This window comes from Schistocerca americana, chromosome 1, assembly GCF_021461395.2.
Source record: "Schistocerca americana isolate TAMUIC-IGC-003095 chromosome 1, iqSchAmer2.1, whole genome shotgun sequence".
Classification (NCBI taxonomy): domain Eukaryota; kingdom Metazoa; phylum Arthropoda; class Insecta; order Orthoptera; family Acrididae; genus Schistocerca; species Schistocerca americana.
The window spans coordinates 1,120,857,068-1,120,871,001 of record NC_060119.1 but is presented as its reverse complement, the minus strand read 5'-3'; the positions used below and the strand labels follow the sequence as shown (position 1 = coordinate 1,120,871,001).

The following is a 13,934-nucleotide window of genomic DNA, read 5'->3' as shown; positions in this document are numbered from 1 at the left end:
CCGCCTCTCAAGATGGTAGGCAAGATAAAAACATATTTCAGGAATTCGGCCGTTACACTTCAAGCAATAAATTCGTTAATACAGGATCCGACAAACATGACAGTGGCAGCTATTAACGTACGGCAGACAGACAGACAGACACTAACTGCCCAACAAATGCGGACGGGAGACAGACGAGCAAGCTGGGGACGAGAGACTGACGAAGAAAACAAGTAGAATTTAACAAGTAAATGAAGCAACATATGAAGAATCACTTAACTTATAATAAACTGCGATGTCTGGCGAAGACCTGGCGCAGCACCCCCAAAACGCTCTCCCGAACCGTCCGCTGCCAGCCGCTTCAACGGACGCAGGAAGGCGCGCCGATCTCCCGTCTCACGGCGTCGCAGCTCGCGCCGGTCAGACCGATGTCGTCGGTTGACTCCTGTTGCTGTCGTGTCGGCCGCGAAGCCACAACCCCTCGCTACACGGCGCGGGCCACTGGACTGGCGTGGCGACCTCACATGCGCCGACGCTCAAGACGGACAAGTCATCTTGTGTCCCAGTGCGCGACCGACCATCCGATCGATCCAACCGCCAATGACCATTGCCTGAACAAACTCGAGCAGACTGGCGACTTAACACATGCTTGCACTCCGGACGACAGACAGACACTGATGCCCAACACTGACCCGGCTGACCAACTGACCAGACACTAACTCCGACTGACCAACCGCTGAGCTGATAGCGCCACTTAAATGCACGTGAACAGGCAACCTTTCCCCTTTCCCACCAGAGGGAGACACCAAAGCTGCGATTGCCACAGCGGCGCCACCGCCAGAAACGGAGGGGGAATGTTTCAGTAGTCACAATTCTCGATTTATGTGCGATATGCAAACATACAAGCAGTGTCGACTGCTTCACACAACGAGCTGCGGCGCGATCTTCAAAACAGCAATTTTTTACCACGCCTTATTTCTCCTAAATTTCGTTGTCGTTTTCTTTTTAGTGAATTTCTTTGTTGAAACAATAAAAAACTATGAATTTGCTGATCATCACTCTACTTCTGACACCATTACGTCATGTGAAAATAGATGCGAAGGAGTGTTCTCCATGATGAAAAGAGTCGATAGACTACTGCTAGATAATTTTTTGGCATTAATCTGCATACCAAAAGTTTTTCACTCCTGGTTACCTGCAGTTACACAGTTAGGAGTCACTCTTTCAGGGGTGGAACTACGAGTGACCAACTGTGCGACACTGCCAAGGGTTTGATCACAGCTGGGCCGTTTCTGCGTCGAAGTTGCGTTACCAACTGTGCTATACGGTCTCTGCAAATGTAGACCGATAGCTGGCCTGTTTATTTGTCGATTACAGGAGAGTCTGCTTCCGGAATCAGGGGCGCGACCGAGACTGAAGGGAATTTGGGACTTATTTAACACCGTGCTCATGTGAAGAAATATCCGGGAAGTTCCGACATTTCAATTGGAACTACGTTGTGGTAGGTGGTTGCAGGTGGCGGCTGAGCAGGTGCTGAACTAGGTATCGCTGGCAGAGGTTCCTCTGAGTGTCCGTCGGAAATAGAGGGTGGTTATTATCAAACCTACGCTGCTTGAGAGGGCTCCCTTCAAAAACGAGTAATTGAAGGACAATGAAAGTCTGTGAAAACATTTGTAAGGACATGCGGAAGAGAAATAGTGGAAAAACCATTAAGAAACACACATTAATTTCCACATGACAGGGTGACATTTGTTAAATGCGTATCAGTTTTACGTTCCAGTCTGCAAACATTGCACAATGCGACGACCATCTACATTCACGATAGAGTGGAACCCCACTAGAGACCGCTCTACTGCTGCCCGAAAAATCTGATGTGGAATGCTGGCTACCTTCCTCGCTATGCTCATCTTCAACCACCAACGCGGGTTAGTGACCCTTCGATAAACCCCCACTCATTCAGGAAACCACACAACCAGAAATCACACGGTTTCAAATCTAGTCATGTTGATAGCCATGCAGTTTGGAACGATCGACTTATGATTCGCGTTTCCCCAGATGTGTGGTGAAGTAAACGAACGACCTCACGAGCAATGTGTCAACACCCTTGAAGAACAGCACCACTATTGCTGTTGTTTTGATAGTGTTACGAGTAAAATTGCTGTTCACCTGTCCAGACCCATGTGGACTGCCTGCAACTGGAATGCACACTGTTGCTTGTGTTTCAACCCTACGTCGCCGAACCAGCACTGGCGCCTGACTGCAAGTCGTGAAACTGACACTGCTAACAACGCAGCTCATAGTCTGAACGTCATTCCTACGAAATTGGGTACCCCTATGGTAACTACTTTTCTGCCTACAGTGGTTCAAGTAGCAGAAGTTTTGATTATAACCACCCTGTATGGCCGTACTGGGTGAGAGAGCACTGTGCGCAGTATGTTCGGATCAGTATGTTTGGTTCTCCGACTTGCTCATGTAATAAAATCTGACGGAGACGGAACTGTTCGATGAAGTTGTGGTGCTGTTGTCCTCTGTAAGCTGCTCACTTGGTATAATTAAATTGGCGGAGGGGGGGGGGGGGGGGCGCATGTGGCGTCTCTTAAAGCTCTTCGTCTATAACGTATGCAGACTTTGCTCTTTCTGCAGTGTTGTAGAATTACAGCGTTGAAGAATTAAAAGTGTGCGAGCTGCTGTGTAATACTCGATATGGTTCTGCAACAACTCTAGAGATGTAAAAACGTCTACTTGATCGCGTGATGGGCTGGTGCTTCTGGAATGAGTCGTTGCTTTGAGTACCTCAGTTTTTATGAGAATTCCTACAGTGTGTGGGACGAGGGTGTCGTCGCTTCTTGGTTCTTTGTAAGGTCGGTGGGAACGCGAATTTGTTGTTCATACACTAATTGACTCGGTGCCAGGTTAATATCGGTTTCTGCGGCCGTCCTTAAATCCAGTAATACGAGAGGAAATGTGTCGCTGCAGCTACTTTCGTGGCTCATAAGCGCTGCTTAGAGTGTTCGATGCAGTCATACCATCATCCTGTTGCTCGCAGGATGGTGTTAGAACTGTTTAGTTAGGAGATGTCGGATGAGTTTTATGATCTCGGTAAATAGCGAGCAGTCAAATTGTCGAATATGATCCGTGATCACTGAGCCGGAACTCCGAATTTGCCGACACACATGTGAACAAATTCTTAACATCCTAGGACCCTCACAGTTCGTTCGTGTCTTCCTGTGCGGTGCATACGAGGCCACGATTTACTGCGGCCCATTCTTCTTCTCTGGGCTGCATTCACAACTCCCTTTCCTGTGCCCCTCCCACCCTGCCCTCAATCCTTCAGCTCTGCCCCCTCCTCCTCTCTCGGGGTCCTTGCTTACGTTGGTCCACGTAATCTGATTGTGGTTTAGTTCTTCATGTTTTCTTTTCTTTTTCATCTTACCTTTTCAGCGTTTTTGATCCCTCTCTGGATTCTTATCTCCTCATCTACATTTTGTCTCCATAACATGGGCTAGTTGGCTAAATTTTGTCTCCACAGTGTTGGCCAACTGGGAAGAATATCTTACATTGTGTCTTCGGCGCATGACCTTACTACCTGGTCCATCTTTTCCTCGCCTCTGTTCTCCTTCAGTGGTATATAGCCAGTATGGTAGCCAGTCCATGTGGTGGGGTCGTTATGTGTCGTTTTGGTTGGGCCCATAGACAACACAGGGATCAAATTTCTGATACCTGAGCTGCTACCTCCTCGTGTATGCCTAGGAGTGGATGCTTGTCATTGTGGAACATTGGAATTCCTTGCAACGACTGCTGTCCCAGTCACCTCTTACTGTGGTTGGGTGCTATAGATGTGGAGAACCCCTGATCGGAGTTGCTGGAACAGGGTGGATGGTTTGCTTATTAAACGCATTAAGCTCCAAAAATCAGGCCGTCCTCCTAACACCATCTATTTAGTTTGGGATGGATCCTTTAGCCCTGCTCCTTGTGACCATGTGGTCTTCCCTTTCCTGGCTACCTCCTGGAAGGTCGACTAGGCTTGCTAGCTGGTGTGAAACCCTTTCCCCATTACCTGAGCTGCACCAGAACTGGCAGGCTAACGTCCACCGCCACTAGGCCGTTATTTTTCTTGGAAACTATCGAAGGCAAGTTAGTGAAGTGGACTGAGTTAGATTCGGTCTAATTTGCTGTTGATCAGAACTTCTTCTCCAACCATATTTGCTGCCAGAATGAGATTTTCACTCTGCAGCAGAGTGTGCGCTGATATGAAACTTCCTGGAAGATTAAAACTGTATGCCTGACCAATACTCGAACTCGGGACCTCTGCCTTTCGTGGGCAAGTGCTCTACCATCTGAGCTACCCAAACACAACTCACGGCCCGTCCTCACAGCTTTACTGGCGGAAGATTTAACTAAGACATTTGATTGTGTTGATCACAAAATATTGCTCCAGAAGTTGAACCATTACGGAATACAGGGAGTAGCTCACAATTGGTTCACCTCTTACTTTAGCAACAGACAGCAAAAGGTCATTATTCATAATGAGAATGGCTGTGATGTGGAGTCAGAGTGGGGTACAGTCAAGTAAGGGGGGGAGAAGGAGGGGGAGGGGGTACCCCAGGGATCAGTGTTGGGGCCACTCCTGTTCCTTATTTATATAAATGATATGCCCTCTGGTATTACAGGTAACTCTTAAAATATTTCTGTTTGCTGATGACACTAGCTTGGTAGCAAAGAATTTTGTGTGCAACATTGGCTCGGTTTCAAATAGTGCAGTACAAGACCCAAGTCCATGGCTTGTAGAGAATAAACTAACACTAAATCACAGTAAGACTCAGTTTTTACAGTTTCTAACACACAATTCAACAAAACCTGTCGTTTTAATATCACAGAATGGGCATATGATTAGTGAGTCCGGACAGTTCAAATTTCTAGGGGTTCAGATAGATAGTAAGCTGTCGTGGAAAGCTCACGTTTAGGATCTTGTTCAAAGACCTGATACCGCTATTTTTACTATTCGAACGGTATCTGAAGTGAGTGATTGTTCGACATGAAAATTAGTCTACTTTGCTTATTTTCATTCGATTATGTCGTATGGTATTATATTTTGGGGTAACTATTCCCATTCTAAAGGGATATTTTTGGCTCAGAAACGGGCGGTTCTGGCAATAAGGTGAGTAAGTTCACGAATGTCTTGTCGACCCCTGTTCACTAGTCTGGGTATTTTGACATTGGCCTCTCAATATATTTATTCCTTACTGTCATTTATTGTTAACAGTATTATCTTATTCCCAAGATTAAGCAGCTTTCACTCAGTTAATACCAGGCTGAAATCAAACATGCCTTTGGATCGGGCTTCCTTAACCCTTGTGCAGAAAGGTGTCCAGCATACTGCTGCATGCATTATCAATAAGCTACCACCCGAATTCAAAAATCTTTGCAGTAATCCCTCGCTTTCAAGTCGAAACTGAAGAATTTCCTCAAGAGTGACTCTTTCTATTCTGTCGAAGAGTTCCTCGAAATATTAAGCTGATTCTTGTTGTGTTGTTGACTGCGTTTACTTAAACTTATGGATTGACTTTTTTCGTGTTTATAATTATTTATTTTTATCTGTTATTACTTTTATTTTGTAATTTCATGTACTGACACTTTACATGACGTTGGATTTTTGCTCCTCAATTTGGTCCTTCGGAACTTGACGTGTAAATAAATAAATAAATGCACCTGTAAAGTCCAGAAAATTTGGCATGGTGTAACGATACGGGACAGTCCCAGCATTTAAGGTCCTAAAATACCATCTTTTTTTAACTTGGATAATATTCTGTCACTGTTACGTTTTATTAAACTGGCGACTAGTTTCGAACTGCAAAGTTCATTTTCAAGGCAATCTTATTAAAACTACATTAATAGTGCTTGGTTAGGCGACAGCCAATTTGCGCATGGGTAATGCACACATGATACACAGTAACATGGAAGTCAGACCAGTTTTACTATGTAGACGTCATGAAGACGTCGACATTACGAAACTCGTCTGTCTTCCATGTCACTGTGTATCACATGTGTAATACCTATGTGTGAACTGATTGTCGCTTAACCATGCACTATTAGTGCAGCTTTAATATGCTTGGCTTTAAAATGAACTTGACGGTTGGAAACTAGTTCCCGGTTTAATGAAACGGAACTGTGACGGAATTACAGTAAAGAACTATGTAATATTTGCGATTAATTTGTAGGCCAGCGACGACCTATCCGTCGCCCTAGAAACTGGATTTCGATCTAGCTATGAGTGTCAATGGCGAAGGCTGGGGGTACTTAAGTATGTGGTCTAAAATATTACCCTACTGAAAGATTACAGATAAGAAAATTGCCTGAGACATGATTACTATTGTTTGTGGTCTAGAAGATATTATTCGACATAGTCACAGCACAGTTAAATGTAGTTTTTGGACGCGACTCAGTTTTTTTAAAAAATTCTTCAATAATAATGCAGTTACGCTCGTTAACAATACTTCACCTCCGTTTACCAAAGGAGCACTCTCTCACGAGAGTATAACATATTATCCACAGACCAGGATTGTACGCTTTCTATCGTTACAATATCTGAGATTCCATACAGTGATCGCAAACCTTGGAGGAAAGTTCCTAGGTTTCCAGGGGAGGGGGGGGGGGGGGGGGGGGAGGGCGAGGATCCAGCTAAGACTAAATGACCAACAAATGGACATTTTAGAACTTCTTTAAAAAATTTCCCGGATGTAATCTGCTGATCAAGATGCCGCAGGTATGTAGCTCCATGATAAAAACAGGATTAGTCATACGAGATGCAGACCCATTTACATTATAGACACATCCAGTATGCAAGCGCCGTTCGGGGTAAAGACTAGGCCACCAATGAGGCTGATGGCTAACTCATCCCACACATATGAGCAACAGAAAAGCATAGCAGAGGTAACGTGTAACTTGCCTAACGTGGTGAGGTAAATCTCTCCACAATGAATACCATGGATTCCTTAGAGACTGAGAAACTGACGCAACTTTAGTTCACAGGTGAATAATTCGTTCAGTAGGGATCACACTTCCGTACACATTGTACAGATCCGTCAGCCGCACGGCCTCCATGACTAATATTTGGGAAGGTGCTTGGAATTAGTGGTGGGTACTCCTATATTTGGCTACGGTAGACTGATTCATGGTCGACAGATGAAGTGCCTTTCGTTACGAGTTGTTTAGTCTCTAGAGACTGCTCGAACGAACTAAAGACCAGTGTGAATTAAAAAAATGAAATAGTGTCGAATGAAAACCAGAGCTTCATAAACGCAGTACAGAGGTGATTCCCATTCATTTATAGAGATCATTGAAGATGACTGAGTTGAGCGTGCTACTGACATCTCTTTGAGGCTCCATCACTGTTAAACTTGAACAATCATTACTTTGTGTCTTGTGGCAATTTTTCCGCGTTAGACAACACGTATCAGTGTTGAAAATTTAGATAGTCTACTACAATGGTAATAACGATAACAATAAAAAATGACAATAATAATAAAGAACCTGCTTTGGTTCAGTGTGATATATCGTGTAAATATACGGTTTCTTTAGGTTTGAGTACCGTGTTATCAATACGTTTTGATTTATGAGGTACTTTGTGGAATGCAAGAAGAAGCTCCCATTCTGCACCTGAATGTTTCTGTGTGTTCTCGCAGAACGGGCTACTTTCTGCACTGCCTTACGTCGTTAACTGTGCCCTGAGTCTTGCCTTCAGCTGGGTCATCAACAGCGTAGAGAAGAAGGAAATATTTAGCAAGGGGACCTTGAGGAAGGTGGCCAATTCCATTGGTAAGAAGTATGTGCAGATAAGTATGTACTGCTTTTCGTACAATACGTCATGAAAATACAAGAAAGAAAAATTACCAATAAAGTCGAAAAGTTTATTTATTTATTAAGCTGATATGATTAGGGCCATCAGGCCCTGTCTTACGTCGGAGCAGGGTTTCACATATAAAGTACATTTTTTACGTCATAGTTACTAAGAAATAACAATTGCAATTACGACAAATAGTATGAAAATGTTCCAAAAACTTAGGTGCATGCCTTTGGGTGGTCGTCGACAACCACCGATACTTCGACTGGAGCACACCCTGCCATTTTCAAAGCACAAATCCACCAAGCAAACGATGTGTAAGTAAATTTAAAACGTTTTCGCCGGATTGTGAGTAATGTTGGTACTTCGGCATATCATGTAGCAAAGCACCTTGCTACTCTGTTTAGCTTTGTGGTAGGCCTGTGTGAGCATCACTTTAAGAGCTCGACGGAATTCTTACGTCTAGTAGATGGAATGCGTTTGAATGAATCTGTTATTCAAGTAAGTTTTGATGAGCCCGCCCGGTGAGCCGTGTGGTCTAACGCACTGCTTTCCGGGAGGGAAGGAGCGCCGGTCCGCGGCACGAATCCGACCGGCGGATTAGTGCCGAGGTCCGGTGTACCGGCCAGCCTGTGGATGTTTTTTAAGGTGGTTTTCCATCTGCCTCGGCGAATGCGGGCTGGTTCCCCGTATTCCGCCTCAGTTACACTATGTCGGTGATTGCTGCTCAAACACTTCCTCGACGTACGCTTACAACATAATTACTCTGCCACGCAAGCATTGGGGTTACACTCGTGTGGTGTGAGACGTTCCCAGGGGGTCCACTGGGGGCCGAACCGCACAGTAACCCTGGGTTCGGTTTGGGGCTGCGGTGGGGTGAGTGGACTGCTGTAGCCTGTTGTGGGGTTGTGAACCACTGAGGGCTACGGCGGGGAAGAAGCCTCTACGGCGTTTCTAGGTACCCAGTTCCATACAATACAATACAAGTTTTTAAGTGGTCTCTCTCTTCATTCCCGTTCCTGTGTCGATTCGTTATGGTTAATTGAGGTTAGGTTTGGTGTTGAATTGACGAATCTATTTCCACATATGTTGACTCTCACTTACGTTTTGTTAAATGACCAGCAATGCGAGCAGACAGATGGCTTTGCAATGGAAAGCCTGTTGTCACCTAATATCACCAATTTGTTTATGCAGGACTTCGAGGAACGTTCCTTCGAATCGGCAGCTTTGATACCTGCGCGTTTTTTTTTTTCAGATAATAGGCGATACTTCCGTTGTTTGGCCTCATGACAGTGAAAATGAGTTTTTAGCGTAACTGAATTCGATCCACACGCAGTTTATAGGAGGCCTATTCACACTGACTTCTATCTACATGGTAATAGCTGACACTATCCGGCTAAGCGTGAAAGGGTGCTTCGTACCTTAGTTCTTAGGGACCATTCCATCTCGGACCCTGAGAGTCTGTCGGGGACGAACTCAGGTTAGCCCATGTTGAAGTCACTTTTTTGCGCGGCTGGTCCCAGCGGAGGTTCGAGTCCTCCCTCGGGCATGGGTGTGTGTGTTTGTCCTTAGGATAATTTAGGTTAAGTAGTGTGTAAGCTTAGGGACTGATGACCTTATCAGTTAAGTCCCATACGATTTCACACACATTTGAACATGTTTTTGAAGTCACTTTTCGTCAGAATGGTTACAGTGAAAGACAGATCAGACGTGCGTTGCGCTGTCGACCAGCTGTTCACCGGGTGAGTGATGATAATGCCGAGGTGGCACCGAAGTCTACAACCTTTTTGCCTTACGCAGGAGCATTTCGAACAGGACTGGTCGTATTTTGATAAAATGTGATGTGAAATGTCTTTTCCGACTATGATCTAAGACCAGGGTCCTTTTAGGTTCCGTAACACATGAGGCGGGCGTCTACCGTATTCCTTGCATTTGTGACGTATCATATATTGATCAGTCTATTATCACTGTGGAGGACCGATGTACTGAACATAAGCGGCACACACGCTTACAACACGCTTACAAAATCTCCCTTGCAGAACACTGTCGTGACACCGGTCATTATATGGAACATAACAAAATGGAGATTCTAGCATTCACTTTCAGCTCTTGGAAAAGTGTTATTAAGGAAGCAACTGAAATCAAATTAGCATGTTATCTTATAAATAGAGATGGTAGTTTTTCTTTAAATTCTGTTCGATCCCTGTCCTCTCCCTTGTCAAAAATGAGAGGGAGTGAATTAATGTTGTCTCACCCGTGCCTGGTTAATTTCACTGTCGATAACTCCTGACGTCGGTCATCTGTGGACTGTGTGATGCCGCTAGTGTTTACAGCGTGCGGTTCTGTGTTATCTGTGTGGTGTTTCTCTGATTTCCTTTGCACAGCGCTTACTTGCTGCAGTTATATCTTGAAAATGGCATTCTGCAATCCTGTCAAAATATCGGCCGTTGTCGACGGCGTCACCCGGTTGTATTCCCGTAAGTTGTATGAACACTGTATACCACGGGAGAAACTTAGGTCTCACAGTATTAAAATTATTTGATTGTCTATAGTGACAATCTGAGTAAGGTTGAAAGGGTTCTAAACACTATGGGACTTAACATCTGAGGTCATCAGTCCCCTAGACTTAGAATTACTTAAACCTAACTAACCTAAGGAGATCACACACATCCATGTCCGTGGCAGGATTCGAACCTGCGACCGTTGCAGCAGCGTCGGTCTGGACTGAAGCGCCTAGAACCGCACAATCTGAGCAAAAGAAGCTTCTACCAAACGTATATGCATATGATGACTTAAGGAAAGATGTAAAAAATAAGTTAAATTTCGGCTAAGGAAATATTTCAATATACATTAGCATTTGCAACACAAGAAATTATTGCAAATAATGTAAATTTTTGTTACTTTGAGCACGCAGTCCAGTACATGATTCAATTTGTAGGTGATTTTTAGGATGGAAAGTGTGTGGAATTTAATACTCAGAACTGCTATAACAGCAACATTGTTCTGACCGAGCTGGACATCGAGTTGAAGTGAGCTAGGATGACAGAGACTGGTATGTCGCTGTATGGTGCTTCAGTCATCATAGTGACTGAGGAGCGGTGGTGAGCCTGCTTCTCACAAACCCATGACCGGATGTTTTAAATGGGCGAAAGATCTGGAGCTGTTCTTGGCTCGAGATGCAGTCGAAAAAACTTTAGCGGCCTGGCCTTAAAACTTTTTGCAATTTAGCTGCAACCAGGGTTGATAGTGAAGTGTACCCAATGGTATTGCCATACCATCGCGCCAGATGCTAGGCTGTAACCACAAACCAATACGTCCATCGTGTTGCCGTGGACAGAACTGAGGACCTTCTCGGAGAACGACTTGGTGCCACCACTGCCGGCGCACAGTTCTCTGCTGTCGAATCAAGGGAAGCTACAACAATGGTGACCTTGCTACCGAAGGTCGTCAGGGTGTCCCTGTATTGGTCATTTTTGCCATGTTGGTTGCTGGAAGGCTATAGCGGATGAGCTGGGTTTTTCGCCCTGGCGTGGTGACTGACAAGGCTGCAATTAAGGCCCACATGGCACCTTGGGTGGTGCTACCTTGCGCCACCAGTCGGGTCTGTAGCCGACGGATGAAGGTACGTCCTCTTAGGGCACACCTGATACCCTCCTCCGCCATGAGGAACTAGGACAACCAGCCAGAGCCATCGTTTGAGATGTCGGCCATGTTACACAATGTGGGAGTCGTCAGTAACGGAGTGCCAGTGTGCAGTGGCCAGATTGTCACCCTGTCAACTGGGTGGCGATTACTCCTAAAACTGCCTCTTATCTACGAAATTCCTAGCTTGCTAGGATAAAGGCTCATGTCGAAGACCTCATATGTTACTCATCATTCACAGTGAGAGGAGTCTCACAAACGTAGTTAGTACATACAAGTGGTAAACGTTGGGACAGCGATTAGAGGTTCATGAGATGGTATGAACTAGACTCCAAACTCTGTGTGTTTTGTGCAGCATTTGTAATTATTACAAACTATAATTTAACTGCTGTGTAATATATTAAAGCTCTTTGGAATATATTGTTAGTTCTTCTGGTGCAGAATCTGCTCTGGCAAGGAAGTCGTGGGTTAACTGGTGGGGTAGTCTTCTGAGGTGTTGGTCTACATGTAGTATACTAATATCTGAGCGCCTTCGCAGACTACATGACTGCTTGAAACCTGCTCCATGGTTTCGGGGTAATGGGCATTCTCGGTGCCTAGAGATGTGCAATAGGGGATCTGAATCAAAATGTTACTTGTCAAACGTGGTGTGACCAATCACTGACACTAGTAGTAATAGACTCAGTTCCAAGTCCTGTCCATCAGGGACTTGGCATCATGGTTTAGAATCTGTGGTTAAACTGGGCATAGCTGGATAAAACTGGTGAGCCCAAGAGTGCCTGGGCTCGAAGTGAGTAGGTGTGACCACCAGTGGACTCGACCTTCTAAAGGTTACAGATACGATCACTACGCCCACCGTACAGATACCGAATATGAGTGGTCTGCTAGATGGTGCCCCATCCACATTGGCCTCCCTAGGTGCTGCTCTAGCAGCCTCTGCCCCTGGCAGTGGCAAACTGCACCCCTCATTTGAGGATCAGAACCCCAAGGAATGGGATTATTTTTGGCCCTGACCTGTCTGTTGTGGTGGAACTAGATAACTCGAATCCTTTCACACTGATGCTATCAGAGCAACAAATATGGGCACTCTACTGTATTACAGTTAACACAGTGCTTCTTTGTTATTGATGTAGCGCCATTCCGTAAGCTGATACAACTGAATGAAAGTAAAGGTACTTTCTTACTGCAAGCAAACCTATTTCCTATCTTACGTGAGATGGTTGTACGACCCTCAGGGTCAAGTGAACAAGATGTCTATCTTCTCGGGCGCTGGTTGTGTGGAGTCGTTGGGATCCTGGAATCCATCAATTACGTTTTCGCATGACAGTTGTGGGATTCCAATAACGCGAGCATCAATATCGCAGAACGATAAACCTCTGTCTAATTCCGACTCGAACCGTGTTCTCGCAAACAAGTGGATGATGTTCTTCCTAGCTGCTTTAGGTTGTTGCCCTGAAACGTTATCATTAGCATATCCAAGCATGCAGTACACTTCATGTACATTTTAAATATGTTGTGCGCCTTCTCCATGATGCTGCAGTTAGAATGACCAGTAGGGTACACGCAGATCAATAGGTGAGAGTGTTGTACTGTGAGGATAGTGTACCTAAGAAAACACGATGTTTTTTGTTCGGTACTTCAGTCTTGTGATGGATTTTAAAATCACATAAAGGAAAGGGTGCAACAGGTCGTCATAATCAGTTTTTGCCATTTTCTACAGTTTTTGTTGCTGTTAGGTAAAGGACTGTGTTTTGCACAGCATTTGTAAATATTTCTCGTTACTTTCATTTAAGTGCTGTACAATATATTAAAGCTCTTTGGAATATATTGTTACTTCTTCAGCTACAGAATTTTATGGTGAGTAAAATGCTGTATATTTTTAGAGTTATTAATGCACCATATTGACAGTTAAGCAATACTGCGGTGTTCGTGCATCGTCTTCCACCTTGAAACAGAAGGTCTTTTAACATGATACATGCCATACTTGCAAATGAGCTCATTTTTTTAAATATCTTAAGAACTTTACCTGTCTTGAAAACGGAAGTTGGTTGTAGTTTCCCATAGTTTCTATTTCAAAATGTATTACCTTTACCTTGTAACTCGTTTTGAGAATAATTCTGCTTAATTTGATTATTGGTGTGTGTCGGAGTAATAATGCAACAGGTAGACTGTTAAATACAACACTGAAAAGATTTTCTCGTTTGCAGCGCTTTTAAATTTCCATCAAATATTTGTTCTCAGGTACTTAGTCATGTTGTACCATGGAACATATTTTCACATTTGGACAAACCTTAATTTTCCGAAGTAATTTTTATAATTTCAGAAAAAAATGGAGCACGTACACACTGAATGTCATCTGTTAAAATGGAATAAGAAAATATATTAAAGTTCTATTATAGGGTTGGCTAGAGGCAAACGTCTGAAATGTGTTTCCAAGGTAGAACACTCTCCCCTATGTGTTAAATTTTATGTG

General features: G+C 44.3%; 1 protein-coding gene across 1 annotated transcript in view; it reads left to right on the top strand.

Moving 5' to 3' along the window:
- Positions 1-13,934, top strand: part of LOC124596877 (sialin-like) — a 41,009-nt gene that overhangs the window by 4,307 nt on the left and 22,768 nt on the right. Inside the window, exon 5 of the mRNA XM_047135902.1 lies at positions 7,662-7,794. Within this exon, the coding sequence (XP_046991858.1) occupies positions 7,662-7,794 (133 nt within the window). The remainder of the gene's footprint in view (positions 1-7,661; positions 7,795-13,934) is intronic.